This window comes from Poecilia formosa, unplaced genomic scaffold (assembly GCF_000485575.1).
Source record: "Poecilia formosa unplaced genomic scaffold, Poecilia_formosa-5.1.2 Scaffold215, whole genome shotgun sequence".
NCBI classification, from domain to species: Eukaryota; Metazoa; Chordata; class Actinopteri; order Cyprinodontiformes; family Poeciliidae; genus Poecilia; species Poecilia formosa.
Window position 1 is genome coordinate 599,323 of NW_006800154.1, and position 15,962 is coordinate 615,284.

General features: G+C 40.8%; 1 protein-coding gene across 4 annotated transcripts in view; it reads right to left on the reverse strand.

The window, feature by feature from the left end:
* kcnab1b (potassium voltage-gated channel subfamily A regulatory beta subunit 1b) overlaps positions 1 to 15,962 on the reverse strand; it is a 36,220-nt gene that overhangs the window by 14,341 nt on the left and 5,917 nt on the right. For 3 of the 4 annotated variants that reach the window (XM_016679585.1, XM_007567961.2, XM_007567959.2), the window contains exons 2-5: positions 14,845 to 15,389; positions 3,842 to 3,885; positions 1,049 to 1,086; positions 281 to 360 (exon numbers count right to left, since the gene is read on the reverse strand). In XM_016679585.1, the coding sequence (XP_016535071.1) occupies positions 281 to 360; positions 1,049 to 1,086; positions 3,842 to 3,885; positions 14,845 to 15,059 (377 nt within the window). In that variant the 5' untranslated portion in view covers positions 15,060 to 15,389. Of the gene's footprint in view, positions 1 to 280; positions 361 to 1,048; positions 1,087 to 3,841; positions 3,886 to 14,844; positions 15,390 to 15,818; positions 15,943 to 15,962 lie in introns of those variants that run through there. The other variant, XM_016679584.1, reaches the window with a different exon arrangement.

A 15,962-nucleotide genomic window follows, 5' to 3' on the forward strand; every position in this document is an offset into this window, starting at 1 on the left:
ATATATATATATATATATATATATGAGCAATATCTGATTGATCTTTTTAAAGTTGAAAAAACGTAAGCAGAAAAGCACATAAGAATGATTAGTTTTAGCTAAAATTAAACAAAATGGAGTTCTAAGCACCTGAATTAATAAACAAAAAATGTCATCAAAATTGTTATAATTAATTAAATAAATTAGGATTACTTTGTTTTTAATCAGTGCCTTGTGAAGAATAACAACAGAAAACACAAGGAAAGTGTTGGGATGATTGCAAACGGGAGACACCACTCACTTTCCCCCGGAGTAGACTTCGGCCGTGTCGAACAGGTTGACGCCGCTCTCGTAGGCGATGGTCATCAGCTGCTCTGCTACCTGAGAGACAGGTGACAGGCACTGTTGTTGTTTTTTTAATGACACTCACAATGGTGACCTGAACTCCAGCAAAAATAGTGACTCACATTTCATCTCGAAAAAGGGAAGGGAATTCCCAAAAGAAACAGAGGAAGTGCAAATCTGTTTGCTTCTGAGACACAAACCACCACTGGCTGCTTGTGGGTTAAAGTTGTTTACAACACAGGATGCTTCCTCAGACAGTTCTGACCTAATTCGTGTGCCTTCATTTTACCCAGTAGGAAAGAAGAGGATCAGACAGGAAAACTGATTTTAATACTGCTTCCCCCCATTTTTGTATTTGCAATTAATTCGTTTCTCCCACTGGTCATCCATCAGTGATGAGTTGTCCCCAATTCAGAAGTCTTTTTGTCCCTTTTCCTCCAAGGTCGGGTCAGGCCATTAAAAGATGTCTTCTGACAGTGAAAAATGAAGCATGCCCGATTGGCCTTGCCGGACACCTCACAGTCCGCTGTGATACTACTGAACTGATAACAGGACAGTAACAGCGGTCTGCACACACCCACACCGTTTTACATGCAGCTGCAACGAATTGCTTCCGCGGGTTGTGAACCGCACACCGTTTACTTGACCCAGTTGGGTTTAAAAGAATGAAAACCGGCATCTGCTCTTGAGTCGCAGCGGTAATGGAAGTGACATGAAGCCTTACCTCATCGGAGATCTGACCTCCAAATGTTACCCATGTTCCTGTTGAAGGAAATGCCAAAAGTCAAATCTAAAACAAAACACATATGCAGGACTCTGTATGTAAAATCAGTTGTTTTTAATTTGACATTTTTGGCACAGACTCATGACAAAATGGCTCCTGCCCTAAAGCCATTACTGCCAAATGTCAGCTAAATGTTCATCAAAGAGAAACTTTTTCGACATTGAAAGGAATGTTTGTTCATCACATTAATAATAATAATAATAATAAGTCCAGTTTTTTTGTTCCTCCCAGTCTAAACGTTCCAAAATGCTTCTTTTTATTTTTTGCAAATAGAATAAAGGATGTAAAAAAACAGTTTTATGAATCTCAAATTGTTTTTTTTTTTAAAACAAGTCTGTGCTTAGTGTTAAACTACGCAGTCCAAGGATGCAACATTAAAATAAAGTGCAACCAAGAGTCCAAAACAGTAAAAAACAATTTAATTAGCATTGAGTTGGTAGCTGTAAACCAGATGCCTCCATCAGTGTCATTACCCTAGCAAAAAAGCAAAGTCACAATTTGTACAATGTGCAACTGGTGTTTCTCATATCATCCCCAATAAAAGGACTCCCTGGGCGGAGAGCCATATGACCAAAATGAAAAACCGCTTTCAGGGTATTTACACATTAATGTAGCAAACTGAGGGCTTTTGGCGAATCTGTCTTCTCTTTTCAATGTTATGCTGCCTGAACACGTGAGACGAAGCTGCTCATAACCATGTCTCACTAATAAAGAATAATGGAAAATTTGGTGTTAAATCATTAACCAACTGTGCAGCAATGCAGCAGATTGGTGTAGGCGCAGTCTGAGTTCTCCCAGCTGGCAATGGCAAAAACACAATCTGCTTAATTTACAAGACTGACCAACTCAAGCAGGGTTTTCAAATGGTAATAGTGGAAATTTCCTTTAACATCCATCTTGCTGTAAAAAATGGGCACAAAAGGGGATTTGTGCACATCATAGTAGCAGTTTCTTTTTACTTTTAGTTGCATCACTTGTTTCATTACCATTCTCTTAGAACATTATCATTTGCTCTTGTTGTGTCAATGAAAATGAGCTAAACTTATGAAAGCTGAGTCGTCATTTCCTATAATACTGAAGGTCCTGATTTTATTTCTTGATCAATTCACATTCATTCATTGAACACAAACATCTAAAATAAACATGGCAAATACGTCTGTACTTTGCTTATGAACTATGCAACTGAGAAATAGATGTAGCTGTAGATTGTATTGTATTGGACTGGAAAACACTTCCAGAGTCTAATGTAATCACGAAAACAAAACAAAGAAATTTGACTATCATGGAGTCAGGGTTTTCATTTTGACTGCCCTGATGATTCTTTCATCGACATAAATACTGACTTTCGAGAAATGAACTATTCTTTTTGAGGTAGTGACTCACTTTTGCAGCCTTTTCACCAGGCTTTGCAGTTCGTACTAATTGTTTTTGAAAATGCACTAGGTGTTGTGCCGGTGTGAGAAACGAGCCGAAACGACTAAGAAAAACTGTAAATGTTTGCAGGAGATACTCTAATACTTAATGCTGGATTTATCTATTTACACACTTATTATTGTATTTGTACCTTTTTTTATGTTTTTCATGTTGCTTTTCAGTCTGATCTCACCCTAAGGTTCATTCTATCTTCTTTGCAAAAGATGCAGCAGAGACAGACAGACTGATAGACACATAGCTTTTTCTCACGGTTGTAGCAAAGTCACACTTTATGCGACTGACTCTGCTTATTGCAAACCATGCAAAGTTAAAAGGCCAGCAGGAGACCCACACCAAGAAATGTTCTTCATATTATTCTAATTATTTCCTCTGTTTGTAGTTTTTTTTTGTTTCCACTAATCTAATTTGGCGCCAACTTAGACCACCAGCTGAGCGAATGCTCAGGAATATATATATATATATATATATATATATATATATGTGTGTGTGTAAGATTTAAATAGATATATTTTTAGAACCTTATGCTCAACTGCTTTTCTTAATGGTCTTTTTCAGAAGGCTGGTAAAAGAAAATGTTTTGCTCAAGGGCACTGCAGCGCAATAGAAAGCAATCTGTTTTTTTTTCTTTTTCTTTTTTGTTTTTTTGCTGCTGGAGGTTTTTTCTCAATATTCAGCTGTTGCTCAGTGTGCTGGGATAAATCTTTAAGAAAAAAAACCCCCGATAGGAATGATTAACTGTTTCATTTAAAATGTTTCCTCTTTCGTTGGTGAGCCAGGGCAACACTCTATCATTTCTGTGCATTGTAAAAATATTTTTTACTTGAAGGCTACAACCCCTTGAAGAACAGCGACACACACTCACACACCCCCCGCCCCCCACACACACACACACACACACACAAAACACACACACACACACACACAGCAGTGAAACACAAACAATATCCCACAAGCATTTTACTGAATGAATGAGGACAAAAGAGAGACTTTTCCTGAAGGTCTGGATCTGATATGTGTGATAGAGAACTCTGTTTACTGAAAAGCCCTCTGCTGATTAAATATTAACAGGGAAACTGTTAATGTTCACTAAATGGCTCCTCTGTCTCTCATGGCTTTCCATAAAAATTAAAAATGAATGAGGTTTGGAATGGGGTGAGACGATATGATTTATTTAAAGGCGGTCTGATTCCGATCTGCTGGCCTCCTAATCAATCACTCAAACACATAATTAAAACTGGGTTGCACCTGGTTGTTCACAAAGTCATTAGATATTTGCTAATTTTAATGAAATGTACTCACCAAGACCCAGACAGGAGACACGTAAACCAGATTTCCCCAGGTTCCTGTGAAACAAATCAGAGCTTCTTTCAGACAAAACTACGAACTGTAATCTCCACATGCCATCATTAAAATGTGACTGTAATTACTAGGATGCCCCTTAATATGCTATGGTTGTTTTTTTTATAACACTTTGAAAGACGCAGCTGGTAATACAGCTACGCCTCTTTGAGATGAAGAAAAACACCCACACTTTGATATTTTCTCAGGTAGTGCCTTAGAAAAAGTTTTAATGTGTTAGACCAACACAAAGCATCATGGGTAAAGTGGAAAAACATTATAAATATTGCAAAAAAAAAAGAAAAAAAAAGGGAAAAGTGTGACATGTGTATTAAGACCTCGTTTTCTTTGTTTCAACCACCTATGAAGGCAAACCTCAACCTTTCCCAATAGGCTGACTACAGCATGGATCCGTTTACAACATGAAAAAGCCTTGAGACGAGAGCAAATGGTCACCTTCAAACAGCATGGCAGCCTAAAACATACAGCCAGGGGGAATAATTCTGCTTCCTATTGTGGGAGATTGGCCTAGTCAAAGTCAAGACCTACATTAGGATTGCGATTAAGTGGAAGGATTTGAAAACTGACGTTTGCATATTCGCTCTTCCCAGTCCGACCAAGCGCCATCTATTTAGTAAAAAAGGACTAAATGAAATTTCACTCTCTAGACATGCAAAGCAGGTGCAGACATGCCTCAAAATAATTTAGCTGTATTTGCAGCAGCAAGGCGGTTCTGTGAAGTGTTCACTCATGATGGTTGAATACAGATGAAAACCAGAGCTTTCCGTTTTTTGCTGACAATAACGGAAAAGCACCTAACATTCACTTCAAATTCCACTTGTGGTTGTGAAAAGAGGTAGGAATACTTTCTGAAGGAGCCGCACACAACCTGAGACGGTGATACCACTTGCTTTGTGGCAGCGAGCTTTTCCGTGTGCCGCCTTTTGACAGATGTTGCCCTTTTCTTCTGCTCTGACCTTCCTCACATGATTGCGTCTTATCCTCTGAGAATCTGACATCTTCCCGCAACAGGAAGCACGCCGGTCCTGAGGCTCTTTGCTGTTATTGTGTTTACCAATAAGGTGCAGACGTTCATTCCTGAGCATTCATGTTGCATCATGTTAGTTTCTTCTCTTCCTCGGCTTATTCTTCCTGTGCATCTGTAAACCCATGAACAAACATCAAACATCTGCCTGCCTGATTACAGTTAATTTAGCTCCAGCTGACTCATCCCATTGCATCCCGTTGCCAGCTGAGGCACCAGACTCCTTTCCGTGCTGCCTTTCATTCAGTTCCACGTTTTATTTCCGGTTTTAAAATCTGCGGCCCATTAAGTCCAACTGAGAGAGAAGCTAATGTGGTGCAAGCTTTTAATTGCGAAACGCAGAAAACGTCTGCAGGAGCCAATTGTTCTCCCTGCGGCCACCACAGGTGTCTTCCCGCAGTGTGATGGATGGGGACTGCAGACGACGGAAACTGCGACGGGGGGCTCCACAAAGCTGCGGGGGGGTAGCCTCTGTCATCCATCCGTGGAAACTATTACATTCCAAGGGCAGACGGCCACGTTCAGATCTATCATCAGCAAGACGCTTGGTTTTGAAAAAAACAAAAATAAGTGAATAAAGCTTCCAATCACAGCGTCGGCACTCTGTCGTCTGCTCTGCTTTGCAGGCACTAACTCATTACGACAAATGAGGCTGTAAAACACCGACAGCAGTCATTTTCTTGTGCCCGAAAACTGTGCCTGTCGAATGGAAGTGGGGAGTGACTCAAAGCCTCTGGCGTCTTACACACACTGCCCTCAGCCAGTTCAATTAGCCGCTCAAAGTTAAGACGCAGAAAGTTAAGTTCGAATGAGCTCTGAAAGGTGGGAGAGGCAAAACTATAAAAATGAGAGGATTTACATGCAAACACCAAGTGTGTAATTAGGGCACTAGGAGACAGAGCTCACAGTGGGGACGTGCTCTTGTCTGTAAATCGGTAGAGAAGTCTGGAAATCGTCTTCCTCTCTGATGTATTATAGAATGAGAGCTCTGATCCATGAAAGGGTAGGGGGAAGGGTGGGACTGATGTGGGTTTCAACCAGGCTGCATGGGTATGGCTGGAGTTTGCTGAGGATCAGGCTGACTGGTGTCGAGGAATGTTCATTGCTGCATTTATTGCAAATGGCCCATGGTAAAGCATCTGTTTAGTTGTAGAGACAGATGCAGACTGTTTACACATTCGTCTTGGATCTGCATTGATTTTGTTTTTATGTTTGCAGAATTACTGGAAGCAGTCTTTTCCACGAATAAAAGAAAAGACATAGTAGTTTGTTTTTTTCCAGACTTTGTTTGGGAAGCTGTGCTGTGTAGCAGCTTTGTGTTTAGACTTTGTTGGTAAAAGGAATAGTTCAAGATTTTGGAACTGGGTCAAATGATTCCTGCAATCGATGACTCTATGTTTAGTATAAATCTCTATTAGTTGCTGCTGAATGCTGAAACCAATGACGAGTCAAAGAGGAACCAAAACCTAAGTGGACTTTTATGATGTTAAGGTTACTGCATGCTCATAACATCATACAGCCTTATGTTATCATTTAAATCATTGTCACATTCAAATTGTTTTGCTATTTTCAATACATATTAAGATGGGAAATGCAGGTGCGCTACCAATAATCTTCCTGTGTGAAAAGTCCCCAGGAGAGAACATTTAAAGTGTTTACCTGGTAGAATAAAGGCACTGCAAGAATTGTTAAAGTGTTCACTTTAACCACTGCAACATTTTTGCTGTTTTGCCCATTTCAAATTCTTAACATTTTCTCTTCTTGGTATGTGCTTCACACAGGAATATTGTCATCAACCCACATCTCATGTTTTTGACTTCTGTAGCTTTTTTGTAAGTAACCCTTCAATACAGATGTGATGACGGTTAAAATGTTATCCAAATGATGTGGGTGGTGCAGATCCAATGCTATATCGGTATTGGATTTCATACTGAGTCCATTTATGGACTGGATATTAATTTAATGAGCAAAATAAAAGCTAACTGGAATACGGAGTGTTTTCTCTTTGGAGAAATTTCAAACTCTATCTGCCATGGAGCACAAAGGATTTAGTAATGTCTGTGGTGTTTTGGAAGACTTTGAAACAATTAGCAACATTGGCAACCTGAACAGTTCACAAAGAGATTGCCGCCAAGGTTAATGCAGATTGTGCTAACTATGCTAGTCACTGATGAAAGTTGTTAGAAACGGTTGGAAAAATTGTCACAATTCTTGGCTTCATTTGTCTAAAATCTTAAAGTATTATTTCACTGAGTTGTAATATTCACAGTCTTTGTTTCAAAGAGAGTAATGCCCTCACCAGCGACTAATTAATGATCGTAAAATCTTGTTTTGTTTTCTTTTTAAGCTAACATCCACACCCTGATAAAGCAAGAGTTGGCAGCAGCAGCCTTTTAAAATTACTGCTATGTTGTGAAGTCAGCTGTGACAAAGCCGGGCCATTTTTTATTTTTTTTCATCTTATACCACAAAGACAAAAACAATTCTGCGTATAAGTAAGTATCCACATTTGTTTATCAACCACAAACCCTGATACACTTCAACAGTTCTTACAACATTGGTACACAGTTAAACAAGCTAACAGCTGAAGGCATTGGGAAATTAAATCAGCAACGAAAAATCATTTTCAGCACAGGACGGAGGAGCACATAAAGAAAAGCTTGTGCATGTTGGAGATGGGAGAAAAACAAGTGCTGCCGTACCTCAGGCACGGTCTCAGAACGTAAACACACCAAGAACCCGAGATTTTGTTTGCGCAATCACACACATCAACAGTTTTGCAGAGCCACTCAAGGTTGCTTGGCCTCTCATGCTTGGATGGTGGCCAGAAAGACGCCTTAAAGTAAAATGACAAATGAGTCACTTGATGACGCCCACTCACACAAACGTGTCACCACTTATGAGCGTCCTGCGAGGCTGCAGCGCTGGATGCACTTCTATTCTTAGTGGATCTGATACATTATGCTTAATATTGAGGCTAAGCCATCAGAGGAATGGCCTCTTGGTGTGGAAAAACAAAAATGTGTTTTGTTTCCTAGAAAGCACTTTTATTGCTCACAAGTTGCACTGGATGATTTCTTATAATTGGATTTTAAACCAATATTGTTGGCAAAACATTCCTGCCAAGGTCTTGAATAAATGGATGAAACTTCTTCCTCGCAGGGGATTAACGTAGACTAAGCAAGCCCACGCAAACCAACCTTGTTAGGCGAAGGGATTAGACAGCACCTTCCTCCTCGGTTCCCACGGCTCTCTTGGTGGCAACCATAATGTTGTTATCAAAAGAGTTCAGTGCAGAGAGATGGGCGAGATACGCTGTGAGTGTAATAAAACCGAAAGGAAGCGTGGTCGGATGGTTTGTGCGCATACAAAGTAAAGCACATTAAGAGAAATGTCTTGATTTTTTAATGATAATCCTAAGCATGTATGGTTTTCATGAGAAGCATGGAAGAAGTAGCTAAGGGAAATAAAGCAGAATCAATGATGAAGAAGGGAGGAATACAGAAACAAAGAGACATTTGAAAAGGTTGCACAATTCTAGGTCCAAGACTCGAGACCCTGCAGACACCCTCTGAAGATAAAGAATACTCTCTCACACAGAATAAATGATAGGAAATGACAGCAAGTTCCCCACAGCGCGCTGCACGGTGAAAATGTCTGTATACTGGGTCTGTGTGTGAGTCTGAGAGTGTTTGCAATGGAGAGCTTGGACGTGGGGTTTTGTTTAGTTTCTCCACAGGGTCAAAGTCAACATTGTCGTTTCAAATTTAATGCGGCAGGGATGGTCTTACACAAGCAGATTTATGTTTGCACACTGCTATTTTAAACAGACTTCTGGTCTTTTTCTGTAATTTAATCCAAAAAGAAACATTGCATGTTTAATTTTCATTTCATTTCATTTCTTTTATTTTATTTATTTTTTTGGCATAACAAATGGGTCACGAAACAATCCAGTCATCAATTACATTCACAAAACGACTGAAAGATGAAGGTGGAAACTCTAATCATTTGGTGGAGACCCCAACGGTTTCTATGAATTCATTGTAAACTGATAGAAGTTGAGGCGAGTCTCACCCTGAACAACTCTTTAATGTTTATCCTTCTTATATCTGCAGACAGATAAAGGTTGTAAAGGGGGGAAACAACAAGGGGAGAAAATAAATATACATGAGTCGACCTAACACAACCGCTGCGTGTTTGTATAACCCAAGTTTACCACAAACACAAAATGTAAAGATTAAAAGAAAATGTGTCTTTTAGGGGAATCCTCGAAGATTGATAATCTCTGAGGTTGTCTGTGGTAGATTATCCATGAAAAAACACAGCTGCTCATCTTTTAACTAAAACAGGAAAAAAAAAACTTCTAACCACTTCTATTTTAGCATCGCTGCATTGGCTGCCTGTTTAAGAGTTGATTAAAAATATTCTTTGGTTTTTAAATCTTTGCGTAATCTTGCTCCGCCTGACCAGCTAATCCTGGACGTATCGAACACGTGAAGGAAGCTCAGACTTTCATTGACCTTTGACCCAGCATTAGAGTATTTTTAATTGTTTTACCTACTGTATTTTCATTGTTTAATGTCGCTTTTATGCTTTTCATAAAATTTTATGTTCTTATAGGCTTTTATGCATTATTTTTATATGTTTCTAGTTGTTCAATATTTGACTGTTTAAAAGCGCCCTTAAAGTGATCTGGATTTGACGTAATGAAGCTTTAAAAAAAATCTAATTTTATTGCTTTGGCATAGTTTTATACTGAAAATAAAACAGCTATTTCTTCAAAGATAAGAGAACATGCCATTCCAGCTAGTTAAGCATGAATTACTTGTCAAAACGTGCTCCTTAAAACTGAGAGCAACACAGAAGTCTTATTTATCACCGGAGTTGACTGAAGACGACTGAATGAGGTCCCAGATTTATCTTGATAGTTTGGAGAAATCGAAGATGACGAGAAGGTAAGAAAAACCTCCAGATGGCAGCTGTTAACGAAATGCACCACACAAGCTTTCTGTGACTTTGCCAGGAGGAAACACATAATTGAATCACCTGCTTAACTGAACCTGCTTTTTAAAAAAAATAAAAATAAATAAATTACCATATCTGAAGTAGCTTTGTCACAATAATTTTGAGGGACAGGGTAAACTAGGAAAAATGTATGCATTTCCTTTTTAAATCAGACTCTCCTTGTCTTTCTGTGACCTTTCGCCTTTTTTTCTGCTAAGAACTTAGACAAAGGCTTTGATTTATTCCAGAGTCTCACTCTATCAGAATAGTCAATCTGCTCAAGTCAGCCGGCGTGCATTGTTGTCCTTTTTTTTTTACAGACACGGCATTCAGCAAGGATTACACGCGTGGAGAAAGGCTTTCTTTCTGTTTTTATAGCCCCCAATTATCTCTGTGTTTACAGCCTGTTTGAAGACCGATTAAGAAGAAAAAGGTGGGAAAAAAAAGAGAGAAAGCCTTCTGCATGAGCTTAGAACAAACATTATGCCTGCAGAAAGCAATTTTGCTTTTGACCTTTAATTAAAATGTAGTTGGCTCATGCAACTTCCTGGAGTTTAAAGTAGGAGGACTGCTCACTGCTTGTCCTTGGGGGCCTCTTTGGTCTTAAGGCAGAGAGGCAACTCCATGCTAGAGGGCTCCTGTTGCGCAACAGCCTCGTTCATATTATTAGCAATTCACATAACAGCTGAGAGAAGCGCTGGAGTTAATGGTGCTGGAAAATAAAATTCATTTATTGTATTAAGGATTGATGGAGAAGAAGTGGGGGTGGGAGGGGAACACCGCTAAAGCAATCCGGCCCAGAAAGCATCACGATCGGTTACATGAGGGCACACATGCATGAAGTCGTGCAAATTTCCACGCGCGTATACGTGATCCCTCCAGGTTTGCTTCATAACGAAAACACGAGGAGAATACACAAAAACGGCCAGCAAAGAAGAGAAGAATGTCTGGGAGTTTTTTTTTTTGTTTTTTTTTGTGGTCAGAAATACTGGTACAATCTGCATGCTGTGCAATCCCAGGGGTTCACATGATTTAAATAAATGAGCTGCCATCCAAAGAACACAGCAGATTTCTTGCTGACTTGCTGCTTGAAATGTAAAAATAATCTACGGTAGAATGTGCTGGAAATGAAATGTCCTTGACAAACCTCCCCTACAAAAAAAACTGCCTGTACAATAGCAGGAAAATGCAAATCGCTGGTTATTTTCAGTTCCGCGCTGATGAGATCCCACTTAAAAACTTGGGACTTGGGAGAAATTAGACTGTTTAGCAGAATCCAGTTTCGCTAATAATTTCCCCTGCGAGGCCCATGGTAGTTCATTGCTTTATTAAATAGAGGGGACTCCGAGGAGGAAAATATTGAAGCTAATTAAAACGATAAGCGCAGAAGCGCACGAGACGCATTCCGTGAATGCAGGAGTGATTTTCGCTCTCAGGCTGATTCTGTCTAACAAGCAGGACAGAAATCACTAGAGTTCAGTTTGAAAGTTTCACTCAGCTTACTTGTGGGCTTTTGTTGTCAAAACCTTTGAATGTGCAGCACCAAACCCATTTTCTGACTAGCACAGAGAGAGAGAGAGAGAGAAAAAAAAACTCTGCTTACACAGATGTATACGTGCAAACTCACTCTCTGCTGGTTGCTGATAAGCCTCAACAGAGGGGATTTCTGCGTCATTCTGCTGTGCAACTTTAAACCATCCAAGCAGCTGCATCCTCAAACTCGCAACACTGTCAAAGGGCTTAATCGAGGCAACCGGGACCTCCCTGCTATTAACAAGACATTTTTTCCAGTGCCTTGCAAAGGTATTAGCAGCCGTTCAAACTTTCTATTTTTCTGTATCACAACCACAAATTTGAACGTGCTTTGTTATGATCTTACACAACAACTAGCATGAAGAAATACCTCAAAGGGGAAAGAAAAATGAGCCACGGTTCTGATTCGTTTTAGAAATAAATCTGAAAACTAGCATGCTATGAATTCAGAATCGTCATGCTCAGACATCTTGATAAAACAACTCAGAAGTCACCTAATTATTTAACAGAGTTCAACTGTGGGGTAGTTTAATCTCTGAGCAGCTTTCTGTGAAAGTCTCAGAGATTTGTTAGAGAGCATTAAAAAAAAAAACTCAGCAAATACAGCAGCTAAGTCAGGAAGAATGATCTGGACAAGTTTAAAGCTTTAAAGTTTAAAGCTGGGTTATAAAACAATATCCCAAGATATTATAATTTCATATACCACTTCTGAATTCACCTTATGAAAATGGAAAGTCCACAAAGCAAGTACAAATCTACCAAGACAATGGGTTCCTCCTCAACTAATGGACATCATTACTCAGAAAAGCCACAAAGAATCTCAAGGTAATATTCTGGAGGAGCTGCAGAGACCCACTGCTCGGGTGACTATTTGTCATGCACCTAATCAGTCTGCTACTTATGGAAGAGGGACAGGAAAACATTGTGACGGCAGCATCATGCTGTGAGGAAGTTTTGGCTGAGCAAGTCAGAGAAGCCGGTCAGAGTTTATAGGAAGGTGGATGGAAAAGAGAAAATGATGCGAGATCACAAAAAACTCGGACTGGGATTGGGTGTCGTAGATTGTGTTGTGGTGAAGACACCAACTGGCAGGCTAGCAACGAGTCCTCCCTTTATTACCATAACGATACAAATGCAAATTGGTAGAGCAGCATTTAAGTTTATGGCGGCAGCATGACAGAGTGCTGTACCTGTGCTAATTATACATGTTAGGCTGTAAACATGCTTTCATGTTTTCTTTATTTGAGACAAACTAAAAAAAAAAAAATCTTGAAAAGTTGCAACGAGGGAACACTGCAATTAGAAGGACACTATATTTGGATCACCATGACAGCGAGAATGCCGGGGGTGGTGGTATTATTAGTTTAGGCCTGGTTGCTGTGCACTCCACTTTTCTGCTTCGACTTGCTACGCCTTCAGATGTTCCCAGTGTGAAGGCTCCATGCCACACGCATCAAACGCACATCCATGCTTCAACCTAATGTGCCGGGAAGCGTATACGCCCACAGCTCTCGTCTTCGAGGGAACGAAATCTCTGTGAGATTTGTTAAAACCACGAGACAACTTCAAAGAATTTGTACAACACAGGTTCGGTACTGAACTTGGCTTCACTTCTAGGGGGAAAAAAAAAAGAAAAAGAAAAGAAAGAGATTCCCTGTCGGGTAACATCCAAAAGAACAAAAATATCTGCTGTAAGCGCTTTGATTCAGGTGTTTGGAGAGAAAGGAGGAGGGAGGACGTACAGTACCCCGTTTGATTCTTTGAGGTGAAAGTAGGTAAAGCTGCTGTCTGTTCTGTAGGAAGCTACGGCAACGATCCGAGTCCAGACTCAACTTCCTGGACAAAAACAATTCAAAAACAGATGCTGAACCGCATCAGAACAACACGGAATCAACAGACTTTTGTCGAGAACCCAAAGAAATTGGCCATTTTATTGTTGTCATGGAGGTGAGATAAGAACGTGTGACAGGCACTTATCACGGTTTAGCCACTGCGCATCAAATCTGCCTCTTTTGTGTGAACTCTTTCACTCTGCTCCATTCCTAGTTTCTAACTTCATCCTTTCTTCTCTCTCTCTCTTGATCTTGACTCGGTAAACGGTGATGTCACTCTCCCTGGTGAGGTGAAAACTCCCGCTCTGCTCCCACGGTCTGGGTTAAGAGCCCACTGGTGGAGATAAGAGAGCATTGTTTACTTGGCCCGGCTTTGTTGCAACTCCCACACAAGCGCACACACGGCGAGCTCCGCCACCCGCACCGCGCAGCTTTGCTGTCACACTTTCCAGAATGTGCTGTGCGATGGTGGCAAGTCATTAATGGAGCTGCGTGCAGCACAGTCAGAGTATTAAACTAAGACCTGAAAGAGCAAAACCTCAACGTTGACATGGAAGCACAAACTGTGGATGTCCAGATGCCCTCTAGCGTGTCGTGTTGTTGTTTTAAGAGTCTGTGTGCTTTTCGATTTTAAGCGAATGTTTTTCCTTTTCTTCTTCTTTATCGTAACTGCTGTATTTGGGTCAACGTTTGTCAGTAAAATCTCCATGGAGTGGGAGGAAAAGATGTCTTCCTACTATTTCCCAAAATATTCACATAATGACACGCATTTGTACTCAAACTCTTTACTTTTTACATCTGTAAAATAAAATCAGGAGTTCACCTAATTTAGCTGTCAAGACATAGACGTCAAACAACACTACTTCCACAGAAAGCATGGTGGTGGTAAGGTCATGCTGCGGGAATGCTTTTTGTAAGCAGGGACAGAGAAGCCGTCAAGACGAGAAGCATGGAGATAAAAACATGGCAATCCGGAGAGAAAATCTGTTAGAGGCTGCTTTTGGTGGTTCATGACAATGATGCTAAAAGAAATGGCAGCTTATTAATGTGTTAGAATGCCCCAGTCAGCAGTTTAAATCTAACCAAGGCAAGACTTGAAAATTGCTGTTCAGTCACCATCCCATCTGAATAATCCCCAAGCGATTCAAGGGAAATCTTTCAGATTTGTTTGAAACATTCACAAAAATAACGTGACATTTCTCTTCCGCTCATAAAATACCAACAAAAAACCCCCCAAAAAAAGTACTAAACTTTTGTGGCTGTACTGGAAACGCTCTTGAGTTTCTCCTCAAAGACCAAACCTTTTTAACTTAAGCGTTTCCAATCTGAAAAGATAAATATGCAGCTTGGAAAAATGTCACCATCAATCATCCCACTCATCACCTGTCGCTCCATTCATCGTTGCTTTTTGTTTTTCTTCCCTTCTTACCATTACCTCCTCATTGGGCTCTTTTCTTTTCACCGCCTGCTGCTTTCTGTGTCAGTTTTCTTCATGCAAACAACAACAACAACAACGACAACAGCGTCTCTGCCGTCACCAATTTACATACCGGTATTTCATGCCGGTCAACTTGGCAGTGGACTCCTTCAGGTTGTGGTGGTAGCGGTGGGTGAAGGAGCCCAGGCTGCGGGCGATCAGGGCCACGGTGCGGAAGCGGGCCCGGGCATGGCTGGTCGTGTTGGGGCTGGTGGCGTTCTGCTTGCTGTGCTCGCCGTTGCGAGGGGCCTTCAGCCCGTGGTCCGTGCACGCAAAGGACACCTGCATGGCTGCTGGCGAAAGAAGCCGCAAGCTGCTCCGAGACAAACAAGACCCTTATTCGTGTCCTTAACGTCCTTGAGAGTCTTCTATTCTATCTGCGAAAGCTGGAACACGGACGATGAGAAGTTGAAAGAGAGTGGTCCGGGGCCAGTCCTGCCTAATTCTGCTGAATCTCATGGAAATTGCAGGAGGCAACGACGGGGTTGTTCAGTTTGTGTTTAAGGGAAGAATCGCCGTCTCATGCAGCTGCTCGCAGCTGGACATGTCAGGGGTGCAAGTCTTGGTCAGAGTGTGAAGAAGCTGCAGCGGGGAATTCCCGAGCCGGTCTCTCTGCACCTGGACATTGAAGAAAGGATGAAGATGAAGAGAGAGAAGGATGAGCTGATTAGAAGGCGGTCAGTTAGAACAAGGACTTAGTTATAGGAGGAACTTTTTTTGACTATTTGTCTAATTCTGCCGTGTTTTTCCCCCCCCAAATGTAAAAGAAGTTGAAATTGACCAGTTTTATTTTTTTGTCTTTGTGCTGCCACTTTCCACACATCTTTTTACTATTTTCACAACTTTTCAAACCAAATTTAATTTCTTCTTCAGCTACTTCCTTTGTCTGTGAAGCAGAAATTTGTTAGGATATCAGTCTCTTTTCACCCTTAAGCTGCAGATAAACCTTTAGTCAAGCTCTTGAAGTGAAGAGAGTAACAGTGCACCACCAGACAGGACGTACTGACACTGCTGACGAGCATGCGAGATAATTATAGATACTCACACCCCGACACACATCTTAAGAATAAACCCCATGCTTTCAGAGAGCGGCCGAGGCTTGCAGATTTTAAAACCGTGCATGCAAAAAATGTCTCCTGGCAAACAGCGGCAGTGCGCAAAACGAATCCTAACTGATGCCGGTGTTCTTAC